Source organism: Strongyloides ratti, scaffold srae_scaffold0000002 (assembly GCF_001040885.1).
Source record: "Strongyloides ratti genome assembly S_ratti_ED321, scaffold srae_scaffold0000002".
Classification (NCBI taxonomy): Eukaryota; Metazoa; Nematoda; class Chromadorea; order Rhabditida; family Strongyloididae; genus Strongyloides; species Strongyloides ratti.
In genome coordinates this window covers 179,749-196,122 of record NW_020171520.1, presented here as the reverse complement: position 1 = coordinate 196,122, position 16,374 = coordinate 179,749, and the positions used below count along the sequence as shown (strand labels likewise).

The following is a 16,374-nucleotide window of genomic DNA, read 5'->3' as shown; positions in this document are numbered from 1 at the left end:
TTTTGAATGCATAAAATAAGAATTTTTAATAAGTTTAAACATTATTTCATATATGTACATATGTATTAAAAAGGAAATATAAAACGATATATGAGAATTTTAATCATAAATTTCATGATTATTTTATCCCATTTTTCTGAAATTCAGTTCTAGATAACATGCATAATGACAGCAAAGTCTTAATAAACAAAATAAAAATAAATAATTTGTCAAAAGATAAATATGCAATATATAAGAAAAAGTAATTTACTATTTAAGTTATATATTACTTAATATTTACAGATAAAAAAAAAGATAATTTATGCTAAAAAGCATTATAATAAGACAAATTATATACTTTTACTTCTTTTTATTAAAAATAAAAATACTTAAACATAAAACAAATACTTATAATAATATGTTAATTTAAAAAAAAAAGTAGTCTATACCTTGAAAACAATTTTTAACTATAATATATATATATAAATATAAAAAATGTATTAAAAAAAATTAAAGTTAACATTTTAATCATAAAAAAAAATAATGTTTTACGTGTAAAAATCTCTCGAGTATTTAAAGTTAATTCTCTAAAGTTATTGTAAAAATAAGAACTTTTTTATTTGCCAATATAAAAAAAAATATATGTTTAATATTGTTTAAAATATATTCTTACTCATATAAAAGAAACAATTTTATACAAATAAATAAATTAAATTAAAAATTGTTTCAGATAATCATTAATTTAAAAAATTTACATTATCATGAAATTTAATATTGTTTACAAAAAATAGACTACTTTTTTTATATATATATTGAGAGGCAAAAAGTTTAAAAATTTAAAAAAAAAAAAACTACTTTATCATATTATTACAAAATAATTAAAATAGTAGTAAAAATTGTTCTTATTAAATATAAAATAAATTATTATTACTGTATTTAAAATATACTTTTAAAAAGTTATACTTATATGTATAATGTTATATTAGAAGTTGTGCAAAATAATATTATTATTATTTTTTAATTTTTTTTTTACTTTATAAAATTACTTCATAATTGTTATATAATGAGTCACTTAAAAATATTTAATATAAAAGTATAAAATTTTGTAAATTTTATTAATTAATATAATGTATGTAGTTTAGTGCATAAAAATAGTATATATATTGTAAATATTTTTATTATTTTTTTTTTAAAAAAAGTAATGTTTAATTCAATTACAATATAATTAATATTAAAGTAAGGAGAAAAAAGACATTATTTAAAATATCTTAGAATAAAAAATTTTTTTTTTCATACATTAACCTTTTAAAGCATATTATGATCAACACATATTTATTAAAAATAAATAAAAAATATTTACATTAACATTAAACATTTAAGTATTAAAAAAAATAAAAAAATAAAACATAACAAAGTTAAACAAGAAAGTTTTTTAAAATAAAACTTAACTTTGACTTTGGCTAAGAAAAATTTTAAACTAAGTTTATTAACTTTTTTAAATAAACTTTTTCACAATAAGTATAATTTTCAAGATGAATAATATGATATATGTGAGAATGCCAAAAATAATTAAGAAAATAATTCTTTATAAAGTAAGTGTAACTTTTAAGTATTTTTATTTAATTTTTAAAGTATCTAGGTTTTTAAAGTTTTTAAAAAGTAAAAATTATTCAATAAAATTATTTCATAGTAGAAAGAATAATTAAAAAGATTTATTAAAAAAAACATTTCAAACAGGATATATCTTTAATTACACGATGTGTTAAACACCTGTTTTATGAATATAAAGTACAAGATTAAAGTAATTTTAAAAAATTTAACTTTAGATTTCTGTATTGATAATAAAAACACAAAATTAATACAATATTTATATAAAAATAATAATTGAATTTTTATTTCTTTTTTTTTTATATATAAATTTTAGTAATGTTCTTTTGGTACCAAAATAAAATTATATATTTTATATTTAAAAATAAATTTATAAAAATATTTTTTTTTAAAAATGAAATATAAAATTTAAAATATAAATTAGTATATTGTTTATAAACCATATGTTTGGTTATAATTTTAACAAAATGCTTAAAAAAATATTATTTGATGTGGCAGAAAAGATGTAATTTAAATGTATTATATTACTTTATAAAATCTTCTAATAATTAGTTTAATTAAATTTTTAGGAATAAAAATAGTGAATTTGATATGGTGAATTGGTAAGAAAAAAAAATGAAGATATATTTACATTTCTTTTATCAATAATGTTAAATATAATAATATTTTTAATTTCATATTATTTAAGGTATATAAATAAAGTGAAAAAAAAGTTATTCTAAGAAATAATATTCAATTAATAAATAAAATATTATATTAAGGATATTTTTTTTATTGTTGTAATATTATTAATATTGGCTATCAAATCTATTTTAATAATCTTTATAAATAGCATGTTTATAAAAGATATTATTATTATTAAAAAATTTTTAATTTATGTGACAAATACATAAGTTACTAAGATAAATATAAGTTATAAATGTATTTACATTTAAATATATCTCTTAATCATTCTCCAAATAAATTAAAAAAAAATAATTAATAATTCTATAATTTTAATTAAAATAGTATATTCTTTATTTTTAGGATAACATGACAAAGGGTTAATAATCTTTTAAATCAGCTTAATTTTAGTTTTTATAAAAAAAAAAAAAATTTCTTTAATCAAGATTTTACAATGTTTTAATGATGATGCAATAATAAAGCGGAAGAATAATATAATATAAAATTATAAATTATAAATAACATTAGATAAAAAAGACATATAGAAGTAAAAAATTTCTTTTATTTTTGGTATAAATATTTATAAAGAAGTATAAAAAAAAAAAATTTATTAAATCATTTTTTTTATAATAAAATAATAAACATTTTATATCTTAAATTGACGTTTTATTTACACAATTAATAAATTATATGTTATGAATACAAAATGAATATCATAATAGTCTATTTAAATTTTTTTTTAAAATATAAATACTTATAATTATGTATTTAGATATATATGATAAAATTACCTTTAAAGTTTTATAATAACTTCATTTATATACAAGAATTAATTTATGTAAAGTAATCTATTTCTGTAATGATATATGAAAATTTATTTAAATTAAAAAATACTTCAAACAATAAAATAATTATTTGTTATGAACATTACCACGATACATATGAAAATATGTTTCTAAAAAAAACATATTTTATTAATAATTAAAATACACACTATATAAACGTGCTATAAAAAGATATTTATTTAAAAAAAAAAAAAGTAGTAATTTAAATTGCACGAAAAATTGAGATACTTTTTAGCTATATGTACTTTAGAATAACAAGTACTATACAATTATTATGGATAAAGAATATAAATTTTTCATGGAATATAAAATAATAGAAAGTACACTTTAAAAAACATATTACAATATTTCTAAATCAATGACCTCCTCTTAATTTTAAAAAATATTTTATTTTTTAATATTTTTAATGCTATAATCTATGTTTTTGCTTCTCTCCAACCACCAAGTGTTTTTTCTAATTTTTCTGCTAATGGAAATAGTATTTTATCATTATTTTTTTTTGCTATTATTTGAACATTAATCGGTATTCCAGACGAGTTATGATAAACAGGGCATGTAATAACAGGAAAACCTAAAGCACAAAATATGGAACCATATATATGATCAATTCTTGTAAACATTTGTTGATTATGATAAGGTGCTGGAACAGCAAATGCCGGAGCAATAAGAATTCCATTATCTCCTAAAAGATTTTCAATTTTTTTACATAAATTTTTTTTCATACTTAAATATTTTTGTATTTTTGTTTTACATAATGAACGTAATAATGTTAAAGTTGTTTTTTCTAATAACATACCAAGATCATATTCACTTTTAAAGCCAAGAATATTTGCATTAACTTCTCTAATATTATTAACTATTCTAGTTGGATGAAAATTAGTTAATAAACCATAAATATCATGCATATTTTTATTTGTTACTACCTGCAATGTTGCTTGCCACATTTCATAAGCTGAACGAAGTTCTTCAAATTCTACTTTTATTGATGTTATTCCATAATTAAAAAATAATGCATCAGTAACTTTATTAATAGCATAACGACAATTATAATGTATTGGTTCTGCTTGCATATAATTTAAATCTTCCAAGTAAAAATATTTTAATTCTTTTATATTTATAGATATGGTTTTTGGTATCAAGTCATTATTATCATAAAAAATTTTTGATATACTATATAAATCGTTTGCGAAGCGTGACATTACAGATATACAAGCAAGGGATGTCATTGAATGAGTTATTTCTGGAATATGTCCATCACATAAAAATATTTCAGAAGTAGGTTTATAAGCATAAATTCCACAAAAAGATGCTGGTATAGTTATAGATCCAATAATATTACTTCCTATTCCAAAAAGACTTCCACCAGAGGCAATTAATGCTGCTTCACCACCTGAAGATCCTCCTGAAGTTCTCCTATCATCATATGGATTATTTGTTCTTCCAATAACTTTATTATTACATTCTATCCACATACATAATTGAGATACATTAGATGAAGCAATTGGTATTGCTCCTGCTTCTATTAATCGATTTACACCCTGATTTTCTATTGTTCCAGATTTTTGAAATAACTTTCTTTGTACAATTCCACATGTTGATTGAAAATTTTTTACAACAATCGAATTTGCCACAGTAAAAGGTACCCCAAGTAATGGTTTTTCTTCCATCAAAATACTATATTCTTCAGAGTTAACATCAATATGTTTTAAATAATTATCAATATCATTTGCCGTCTTAAGTGCTTTATGATAACTTTTTTCCATAATTCCATTAATTATTGGATTGACCTCAAGTTGGCGTTCAATATAACTACCAACTAATTCTGTTGAAGTTAATAATCGTTGCCTTATTAATTCACCACATTTAATTGCCGGTAGTTTAAGGAGATCATTTTTAATATTAGGAACAACTTGTTTCTTTTTCAATGACCAATATATTTTAAAAAGAATATTAATAAATATACAAAACAATACATGAATAACTTTTAAAAATAATACAATAAATTTTGGTGTTGAATAAAGGTATTCTGTATCAATTAAATGATATAAAAGTGTCATCAAAAAAAGATATTAATAAATTTATGACAATAATATTTTTTAAAAAAAATATCATTTTATATTTTTTAATAAACAAATTTTGGAGTGAAAAAAAAATGAAAAATTATAAATATATTATTTTTATGGTTAAAATACAAACAAATTTTTTATTATATTAATTATTAATAATAATAGACTTAGAAAAAAATTGATTACTATATATTTAAATATTTATTACTTGTTATACATCATTATTATTATTACTATTACTATCTTTCTTAAGTGCTATGATAACCAAAATTTGAATATTTGTATGAATAAATAATTTTTTGATGCTGATTTAAAAAAAAAAAAAAAATATTGCAAAATAACAAAATTTTTAGCTTTAGCTTTAACAAAATAATATACTTAAATTATGGGGTATATATATAATATTGCCTTTGTCTAAAAAAAAAATTATTTAAAAAAAAAAGTATACACATGTAATTTAGTTATACACTTAAAAAAATTTAATAATATTAGTAATTCTATTATATGATAATTTTTTAGTTATAAATAAACAAAACATGTAACTTTTCCTTTTGTAGTTTCACAGTATTCATTTTGAATTAATATACTATAACTAAAATCACCTGATGCACAAATTACATTTGCTTTGTTATTGTCATAGGCAATTGAAACAGCATCAGAAATAAGTAATTTTGAAATTGTAATATCTGATACAATTGCCTCTGCCATTATTTTTGCCAATTTTGAATCATTACATAATGACTTGAATGAACTTTTCTTTTTATTATTCATTTTCTTTTTTTTATCAATTTTATCTGTAGATGTTTTGTCGGCAAAAAATTTTTCCTTACCAAATGAATCTCTTTGTGGTAGTATATTATTATTTAAATAATTATCACTAGTTGCAATCATATCTTGAATATTATAGTTTGGATAACTTTGATCTAAAAAAATATTATATATAAAAAATTTTTAATATCCCTACATGTTTCAATGTTATTCTCTTTAACATGACTTGGTTGTATATATATTTGTTGAGATTGGGGTATTTCTTGATATCCATATGTTTGAATAGGTGAATAAGATGATGTTATTAAAATAGGTTCTTGGTATGTTGATAATGAATTATCATATCCATTATTTTCATTTATTTTTTGACACGGAGGACTATTAAATGGCACTTGAAATGAGGTAACAGGTGATGGATTTATAAATGTAGTTGGTAAAGTAGGTTCTGGGCAAACTGTAGTTAATGGACAGCTAGTTTGTGGACACGAACAAGGTGATGATTGAAAGAAGAAACCACTTATTGTTAAAGGAAATAAATATAGAATATAATATAACATTATATGTACAACAAACTTTTTCCAAAAATAATTTAATATTTAAGAGAATGAGATTGTTCAAAAGATTTTCATTCACCTGAACATCTTTTAAAAATAGATTAATTCCTGCTAAGAAGATAATTGTCTATAAAAATCCTGGTTCCTTTCATTTATTATGATTGTCTATTTTTTTTATTAAAATAATAAACAATCGAAAGTTTCTTAATCTACATAATAAATATCTTATTTCAAATAATAGGTATTTTAAAAATGCAATAATCATTTTATTTTAATATGAACCATTATTATTAATTTTTGATATATATGTATAAAAAAACTATTATTTTAAGAAAAGATAATAATGTCTAAAAGGCAAAATAAGGTCATTGATTTAATAAAAAAAATAACTATCAACATAACCATATATTGTGTATTGTAATTTCAATTAAAAATAAATTAAACTCAAATTTAAACTTATGAAAAATAAATAATCTTATATTTAAACAAAAAAAAAGATCCAATTACCATAATATTTACTATAACATTTTATAATACTTGTAATATTTTAAATTTCCAATCTTAACACGATATTTGTCTACTCACTCCTATCGAATGTACTAATAACACTGAAGCATTACATTTTTGTGTTGTAAGTAAACTTAACTTTTGATTCATTAAAATATTATATTATTAAAAAATATCAAAGTACTCTCCAGTATATGTTATTCTTTAATAATATATATTTTTTTTAATTTTTAGTTTTTTTTTTATATTTTTTATTGTCTACTTAAAACTTTAGTTTTAGGAACAAATGTCGAAGTAACATCAACTACGCGTCTTATTTATTAAAATAATATAATTTTCACTTTATTAATTTTAACTATATTTGCCTTATTCTAAAATACGTATATCAACATGAATGAACATTTTATCCATCCAGAGAAATGGTGTGGTAAACACGTCGTTTCAACTAAAGTTAAAAACCCAAAGTGCCAATATAATTATGCTATTAATAATGACAAGAATGAAAGAAGTTATATGTGTATTATTTCAGAAATTGCTAGATTTAATAATGTATGTTTTTAATATAATAAATATTTAAAAAATATATATTTTTTAAGATTCGTTATGAATATGTATTACTTGATGAATCTGGACCTGCTCATAAAAAACAATTTTCAGTTCAATTGTCATTTAGTAACAATGAAACATATATTGGTTATGGTGCTTCAATTAAGAAAGCTCAACAATCTGCAGCAAAAACTGCTTTAGAGGAAACATTACTTCCTCGTCCTGTAACAAAACAATCACACAAAGATCCAACTGATTATTTTAAATTATTGTCATCTGTTGCGAAATGTTTACAAAAACAATTGATATCAAATGTATATTGTAGTGATTCTTCAATAAATATATCTCAAAATTTAATGCCTTTTTCTCTGGTTATCACAAATAAAACTAATTCAAGAATGTATCCTTGTTTAACATTTGATTCTCGATTAAAAAAATATTGTGTTGAAATTAAAACAGGAAGTGCATTGATTTTTCATGGAACTGGATGTACATTAAAGGAAGCTAAAAATAATGCTAGTTGTCTTGTGTTGACGTATCTTTCTCCATTTCTTTCTGAAAAAACTAAAGAATTGGAACAAAAATTAGTAGGTAATTTTAATAATGATGATAATTCAATTATGAAAAAAAATGTTATATCAGTAATTCATGAGTATGCTGTAAAAATGAAAATGAATGTTGAATTTAATCTTATTTGTGAAACAGGTGAACCTCATAATAGAGTATATACATATGAGTGCCGTGTAACATCAGATGAAGATAGTTTTACATCTAATGGTGAAGGTAATAGTAAAAAAGCTGCTAAAACAGAAGCTTGTAATAAAATGGTTAAACAATTAGAAACTTATATGGAGAAACCTTTATTTATTGCTACTTATTTTGTAAGCATTAGTAAAAAATTTTTACCTAATCCTTATAAAGAACAAAACAAACGTAGACTTTTAGTTAAAGATAGAAAAATGGATCCTGAATATGGACATCATATTAATCCAATAAGTAGATTGGTTCAAGTTGTTCAAATGGCAAAAGAACCAGATCCAATATTTACATTTATTGATGAACGTAGTGTTTTTAGAAGGCATGAATTTATATGTGAGGTTATATGGAAAAATTTTCGTTGTGAGGGTTGTGGGCCAACAAAAAAATTATCAAAAAGAGCTGCAGCAGAAGCACTCTTAGAAGTTATTGGATATTCAAAACCAATGAAACAACCTGGGAAAAGTTTATTAAAAAATAAAAGTGAGGATAAATTTGAATGCCAAATTGATTCTTTCGACATTTCAAAAATAGATTCTGATGTTAAAGATAAAGAAAAGAGTGAAAGTATTAATGAAACTGAAAAAAAGAAAAAATCTGTATCCTTTAATCCAACGATTTATGGATGCGGTCCCCCAGATGAGGAAGATTATCCAAAAATTGAAATTGTTCCGCTTAAAGAAGGGTCATCAAAAAAATACAAAAAAGTTGGTAAGAATCGCTGTAGAATGTTAAATTATGACGATTGCTATAAACTTGCTAATCTTAGTAAAGAATACTTAATTCTTACAAAAGAAGAAAGAAAAGAAAGACCATTCGAGTATTTAGAATGCTTGTCTAAATTATATAGATTCAAAATTAATGTTACTAAATTTCCTGAACGTTATGATGAAGATAAAAAGAAGTGGTTTTATTTTGTTTTAATTAATCTTAATCTTGAAAACACCGTTGTTTGCAATGGATCGGGACACAGTGACTCTGAAGCTACTGACAATGCAGCTCAAAATATTCTTGAATTATTGAAAGACATTCACAGAAAATCATCTGATTACAACAATGAAGAACATCTTTCTGTAAATATGTGTGATGAAGAATTTATTTCTGAACAACATACGGAGTAATTTGAAAACTTTATAGTATAAACAATTAAATTGTTTTATAAATATAATAACGGTGTGAAAGAATATATAAGTACATTCAAAACAGGTAGTTACTACGGGGAATGGAGTATGAAATAAAATGTTTTGCAACCACCAAAAAGAAAAGACGAATGTTAATTATAATTTGAATACCTTTGGTACTAATTTTTTTCCTCAGATTTAGGCTATATTATGAAATTATCGTTTTTTCTCTTATATTGAATGATATATTTTTATATATTAATATTTTTTAATAAATTTATACTTCGAATATATTTTTTAATTGTCCACTGATTATTATTTTTGTTTTGTAGTTTGATTATTTCTCTGTTAATTAACTAATTTATTAATAGAAAATAAATTTACAAAAAAAACATCTTTTACCAATTATTTGAAAATTTAAGAAAGTACTATAAATTTGTTAATAATTGTTAATCCAAAATGTGGATTACAAGTAACAAGGAAAATATAATTTATTTTTTGATTCACATGTTATAAAATTATTTTGTTAAGAATTTTATTCAAATGTATGAATTGCACTAATTATTAATGAAACACAAAAATTCCTACTATATCAAAGTTTAGATGGAAGAAAAAATTTTTCTCCTGATGCAATGTAACATAAAACTAATGGATTTTAATCCAGTTGAGATGAAAAAATCATCCCATATAGTACTCCTCTCCCCAGAAGAAATTTACAGTAGAATGTCTTTAAAAAAAAAAATTATTTAAAAAGACAACTAAAATTTATACAAGTATCGGAAAATTGTATGTAGATTGATGGCGAGTTAGTTAGTAACCATTCCATTAATATTATTTGATACAGAATGTTCTAGAATATTCTACTAACACCAAGATAAATTATCTCGATGCTTTGTCAAAAATTTTGCATAGTACAGGGAAGTTTCTCGAACATTCTCTCGATAATCTCATCATCATATAAAAGCGTTGCCTCCCACTCTACTACGTTTTACCTCCATTTTTGTACGACATCTCATATCATTTTATTCTTTTCTCGGTGTCTTGGGTATCTCTTGGTGTTGTTTCGATTGCGCGTTTTTCTATACACTTTTAGTTTGTAGAATAGTCATCTATATTTTTTTTAATATTAAATTTAATCTATTATTTTTAGTTTCACTATGGTTGAGTCTGAGTCTGGTCCAGTAGAAACGTTTGCATTCCAAGCTGAAATTGCTCAATTGATGAGTTTGATTATTAATGCTTTCTACAGCAATCGTGATGTCTTTCTTCGTGAATTAATCTCTAACTCTTCTGATGCTTTGGATAAAATACGTTACCAAGCTCTTACAGAGCCAAAGGAGCTTGATACTGGAAAAGATCTCTATATTAAGATTATTCCAAATGTATCTGAGAAAACACTCACAATCATCGATACTGGTGTCGGTATGACAAAAGCTGATCTTATCAACAATCTTGGTACTATCGCAAAGTCAGGAACAAAAGCTTTTATGGAGGCTCTTCAAGCTGGTGCTGATATTTCTATGATTGGTCAATTTGGTGTTGGTTTCTACTCTGCTTTTCTTGTTGCCGATAGAATTACTTTAATTTCTAAGCACAACGATGACGAATGTTACATTTGGGAGTCATCTGCTGGTGGTTCATTCACAATCTCAGAATACAATGATCCTGAATTAACTCGTGGTACAAAGATTATCCTCCACATCAAAGAGGACCAAGCTGAGTATCTTGAGGAGAAGAAGATTAAGGAAATTGTCAAGAAACACTCTCAATTTATTGGTTACCCAATAAAATTGGTCGTTGAGAAAGAACGTGAAAAGGAGGTTTCTGACGATGAGGAAGAAGATGATGCTAAGAAGGAAGGTGATGTTGAAGATGTTAAGGAAGATGAAAAGAAGGAGAAGAAGAAGATCACAGAGAAGTACAATGAAGAAGAAGAGTTGAATAAGACTAAACCAATTTGGACACGTAATCCAGATGATGTTACCAATGAGGAATATGCTGATTTCTACAAATCTCTTTCAAACGATTGGGAAGACCATCTTGCCGTCAAGCATTTCTCTGTCGAAGGTCAACTTGAGTTCCGTGCTCTTCTTTTTGTACCACAACGTGCTGCTTTTGATTTGTTTGAGAACAAGAAAAGTAAGAATGGAATCAAGCTTTATGTTCGCCGTGTTTTCATTATGGACAATTGTGATCAATTGATGCCAGAATACTTGAACTTCGTCAAGGGAGTTGTTGACTCTGAAGATCTTCCATTGAACGTTTCTCGTGAAATGCTCCAACATTCTAACATCCTCAAAGTTATCCGTAAGAATCTTATTAAGAAATCTTTAGAACTTTTCGAGGAAATCGCTGAGGACGCTGATAACTTTAAGAAATTCTATGAGCAATTCGCTAAAAATATCAAACTTGGTGTTCACGAGGACTCAACAAATAGAAAGAAACTCGCCGAATTCCTCCGTTATCGTACTTCAGCTTCTGGAGATGAACAAATTTCATTGAAACAATATGTCGAACGTATGAAGGAAGGACAAAATGCAATTTACTTTATTACTGGTGAATCAATCGAAATTGTATCCAAATCTTCCTTTGTTGAACGTTTAGTTCGTAAAGGTTATGAAGTCATCTACATGTGTGATCCAATTGATGAATACTGTATCGCTCAACTTAAGGAATATGATGGAAAGAAATTGGTATCTATTACCCGTGAAGGTCTTGAACTTCCTGAAGATGAAGAAGACAAGAAGAAGTTTGAAGAAGCTAAAGTCGAGTACGAAAAACTCTGCAAGACAATGACTGACATTCTTGACAAGAAAGTTCAAAAAGTTGTTGTTTCCAACAGACTTGAGGAATCTCCATGTTGTATTGTTACCACTGAAGCCAGTTGGTCTAGCAATATGACCCGTATTATGAAAGCTCAAGCATTACGTGACTCAACTACAATGGGATACATGGAATCTAAGAAAATTCTTGAAATCAATCCAGACAACTCAATTATCAAGACATTGAAGAATCGTATTGATAGTGATGCAGATGACAAGACAGCAAAAGATCTTATTGTCCTCCTCTTCGAGATCTCTTTGATCAACAGTGGATTTACCCTCACAGATCCATCAGCTCATGCCAACAGAATTTACCGTATGATTAAGTTAGGATTAGACTTGGAAGCTGATGAGCCAGAACCTGAACCAGTTGCTGCACCTGTAGCTGAAGTTCAAGAAGATGCTGGAGATTCAGCCCGTATGGAAGAGGTTGACTAAGAAAATTAATGTTAATAGTCAATGATCTCCTTTTAATATTACTTTATGTCTTCTTTGGCATTTTTTAATAAATTTTGTTAAGTACTGATACTGTTTTCGTTTATATTTTTGAAGTGTGAAGAATGTTTTCTTTTACAAAATAATGTCTATAAAATCCAGTCTATTGTATAGGAGTGAACTTCATAGTTAAGGTTTTTTTTTGGTTAAGCACTAGGCACTTAACTAATGTTGTAATTTCTTGTTTCGATACTTTTTCTATTCACAAAGTTAATGAACAAGTTATTTTTTTCAACTATTTAAAAATTATTTTAAGAGCAATTGTAATATTCTCATTGAAATTAAGTTTCTAAATTTTATGAATAAAGTAACCTTGTAGAAAAAACATTTTTAAAAGGGGATAAATTTATTTTTTTTCATATAAAAATGTAGTAAAATATTTATTTTAAAACGATTATCTAAATTATTTGGAGAGACGTTTCACATTAACAAACTTTACCATATTTTTTTTATCAATTCACATATTTCCTAATAATTATGAAGGCAAAGAACGGAATTTCAACTATTGAAAAAATTAGAAAATATAAAGAACAAAAAGAGTTTCCTAATAAGAATGAACTTTTTTGGGATATTAAACAACAACAAGCGTCAGACGATGAAGCACCTGAGGAAATGTCTTTTCAAGGATTTACTAAAAAGTCAAGTGTAAAAATGACAAAAATGTCCTCCAAAGCAAAAAAAGCATTGAAAGAAGAAAAAGCTAGTGAACTTTCATCAAAAGAATCTCAAAATGTAGATAAAAAGAAAACAAGTAAATTAGATAAACTCGAAGAAAATGTTGAGGATGAAGAAAATAGTGATTTAGAAGATGAGTATTCTGAAACAGAAGATACTATAACTGATAATCTTAACCAAAAATCAATTACTAAAACAATAATTAAACCAAAAGTTCCATTTAATTTTAAATCTTCCTTGTTATTACGTAAAAGAAAAGAAGGTCATTTGTATTTAGATAGACAAAAACAAAATTTGTACATTAAAAAACAAAAATTTGCCTGATTTGTGTATTAAAATAATATTGTTTAAATTTATTTGTATTTGTTATTAAAATTTGTTATTTGCTAGTTTTTTTTTTGTTAAATGTTGTTTATTATTAAAAAAATTATTATATATATTTATCTACATACAAATGTTTGTAAAATTTCTTTTTTTCTAAGTAGCAGATAAAAGTTTTTTTTTCTTATAATTTGTTTGGTCTTATAGGAATGTGATCTAGATTTGAATTATTTTCTGGAAGTTTTGTTTTAAAATATTGTATATTATTTTTGTTAATTGTATCTGAGACTTGTTTTGGTACAACTGATGAAATATAATCAAGTGTTCTTTTCTTATTGATCAACTTTAAATCTTCTTTTGTATGTGTTGGTTTTTCATCTACTTGACTTAATAAATATCTATCACCTTCAATATTATTATCTTTATTATTTTTTGCCATTGAAATTAAATTTTCATTTTTAACTGGTGTTAAATTATTATCTGTTTTAACACCAGAAGCTAAATTATCAAAAATATTTTGTAAATATGGTGTTCTTGAGGCAAGAAGAGGAATTAATAATGGCAATATTCCATCTACCATAGTATTAACAGGAACTACTGTATTTGAATTATTAGGTGTTGAATTAGCATTAGCATTTGTCTAAAATATTAAAAATTTACATGCATAAAAAATTTATTTAAAAAAAAAACAACAAAAAAAAATTATTAACAAAAAAAGTTGTAAAAAGTCTAACGACGACTTACGTAGAAGTTATACACCGATTGCCCTTGTACTGGAGATTTTGTGGTTGTTGATGATGATTCTACATCTGGAAGTGAGTCAATCTGAGATGCATATGAGTGTTTTGGAAGCAAAAAATCTTCTTCCTCCTCAGCTTCAGGTATTGTATATTTTTCCTCCTTTTCAACATTTATTTTTTTCTTATTGTTTTTATTATTCTTATTCATTTTTTCTTTGATAGAAACTTTTTCCTTCTTAGGATGTTTATCATTTTTTTTATTTTTTTTTGTTGTAGTAGTTGTTGCTACAGTTGTGGTTGTAGTTGTTGTTGTTGTTGTTGATTGTACTGTTGTTGGTACTTCTTCTTCTTCTTCTTCATCATCGTCATCATCATCATCTCCATCCTCTTCCTCTGAATACTCAGTAACATTATAATCTTCTTTAATCTTACTTGCAATAGTAGTACTTTCTAAATCGTTACTTTTTTTTAAATTTTGACTTTCAGTAACATTTTCTTCATCACTATACTCCTCTACATATTCAGAAATATCATTATCCTTATCATTTGTTTTACTACTTTTTTCCTCTACTTCTGTAATATTGCTATTTTTTGAAATTTTATTATTGTTTACTACATCACTAGTTGTGTTATTTAAATTTTTATTATTATTTACTTTATCTTTGTTTATATTATTTTCATTTAAATGAACTTCTTCTGCCTCAGAGGTGTCATCTTCATCACTATCAATTGCAAGAGTGGTAAATTTTTCATCTTCTTTATTATTTATTTCTTCTCCACTACCTTCTACTTCAATTTTTAATGTTGAAACTTCTGTGGTAGGTACAGTTGTTGTTTCCTCAGCATTTCCTGTAGGCCCAATTTTAACTTTAACTTTATAATCTTTACCAATATTATTGTCATTTGGTGGTAATGTTGAATCAACAATTATCTTAGTAGTATTTTTTTTCTTTAATTTCTTATGAATTTTCTTTTTTATTTTTTTTGTTACCACTTCATTTGTTGTAGTAGTAGGTGAAGGTTTTAATGTTGTTGATGTAAATGCATACATATCACCTTTATTTCTAGGTAATAATTTATGAAGTAACATTTCATTAATAATTTCTTTGTCATTATTATTATTTTTTATATCAGGAAATGATTGGGAAAAATCTTGTGCATCATTATTGACATTATTTGTATTAGGTTTCAATTGATTTAATGGAATTCCATCAGTATAAACTTTTGGTGCTAATGTTATTTCTTCAATTTTATTTTTCCACATTTGAAGTAAATTTTCAAAAGGTTTTTGATTGTAATCATTGTATGTTTTTTGATAAGAATTTTGTTGATAATCTCTAACATAATTATTTTGTGGATAATAATTTGGTTGTTCAGTATCTCCGGCAACATTTCTTAAAATACCACTCCATAATTTTAAGTATCTTCTTATAGGATCAGTGTTATGATCAATTTGTGGTGGATAATAATCAGGATCATTTATATTTTGTCCAAAGATATAGAAAAAATTAGAAAATAAAAAAATACATATTATAGTATTATAATACATTATTACGTAATATATACAAATAAATTATCAAAATTTATTTTATTTAAAAGTAATTACTTCTATTTACTCTTTTTTAATATACTAAATTAATTAAAATTACTTAAAGATATTATCAATTTGGATATCTCCAAATATATAGAAGTTTGATCTTTAGATATTCTTACAAATCGTTAAAACATAATCTAAATTCAAAATATTTGTCATTTCTAAAATTTATGTTCTATTTGTTATATGGAATTAAATTTACTCTATGTAAAAAGAGATTTACATTTCTTCAAGAAATATTCCTTTTTCATAATGTAGGTCGGATAATAATTTAATCGAAAAATGTAAACCGATTTCTACCTTTCAAAGCATAC

The 16,374-nt window shown here is 23.9% G+C and overlaps 6 protein-coding genes across 6 annotated transcripts; 3 read left to right on the top strand and 3 right to left on the bottom strand.

Annotated features, from left to right (window-relative positions):
* Positions 1-3,511: 3,511 nt before the first annotated feature.
* SRAE_0000033000 (Fatty-acid amide hydrolase 2) lies at positions 3,512-5,152 on the bottom strand (the record flags this gene model as incomplete). Its single annotated transcript, XM_024646206.1, has 1 exon — positions 3,512-5,152. One exon carries the CDS (start codon positions 5,150-5,152, stop codon positions 3,512-3,514), a length of 1,641 nt encoding a protein of 546 aa, XP_024500412.1.
* A 528-nt stretch (positions 5,153-5,680) lies between these two features.
* Positions 5,681-6,486, bottom strand: SRAE_0000032900 (Ground-like domain-containing protein; the record flags this gene model as incomplete). Its single annotated transcript, XM_024646205.1, has 2 exons — positions 5,681-6,084; positions 6,126-6,486. 2 exons carry the CDS (start codon positions 6,484-6,486, stop codon positions 5,681-5,683), a joined length of 765 nt encoding a protein of 254 aa, XP_024500411.1.
* Positions 6,487-7,380: 894 nt separating this feature from the next.
* SRAE_0000032800 (Maternal effect protein staufen) lies at positions 7,381-9,413 on the top strand (the record flags this gene model as incomplete). Its single annotated transcript, XM_024646204.1, has 3 exons — positions 7,381-7,539; positions 7,587-8,127; positions 8,179-9,413. 3 exons carry the CDS (start codon positions 7,381-7,383, stop codon positions 9,411-9,413), a joined length of 1,935 nt encoding a protein of 644 aa, XP_024500410.1.
* Positions 9,414-10,570: 1,157 nt separating this feature from the next.
* On the top strand, positions 10,571-12,673 carry SRAE_0000032700 (Heat shock protein HSP 90-alpha 1; the record flags this gene model as incomplete). The annotated part of the gene is made up of 1 exon (XM_024646203.1): positions 10,571-12,673. The coding sequence occupies one exon, from the start codon at positions 10,571-10,573 to the stop codon at positions 12,671-12,673; it is 2,103 nt and encodes a 700-aa protein (XP_024500409.1).
* Positions 12,674-13,207: 534 nt separating this feature from the next.
* Positions 13,208-13,729, top strand: SRAE_0000032600 (Hypothetical protein; the record flags this gene model as incomplete). Its single annotated transcript, XM_024646202.1, has 1 exon — positions 13,208-13,729. One exon carries the CDS (start codon positions 13,208-13,210, stop codon positions 13,727-13,729), a length of 522 nt encoding a protein of 173 aa, XP_024500408.1.
* A 181-nt stretch (positions 13,730-13,910) lies between these two features.
* Positions 13,911-16,015, bottom strand: SRAE_0000032500 (Hypothetical protein; the record flags this gene model as incomplete). The annotated part of the gene is made up of 2 exons (XM_024646201.1): positions 13,911-14,366; positions 14,471-16,015. 2 exons carry the CDS (start codon positions 16,013-16,015, stop codon positions 13,911-13,913), a joined length of 2,001 nt encoding a protein of 666 aa, XP_024500407.1.
* Positions 16,016-16,374: the final 359 nt, after the last annotated feature.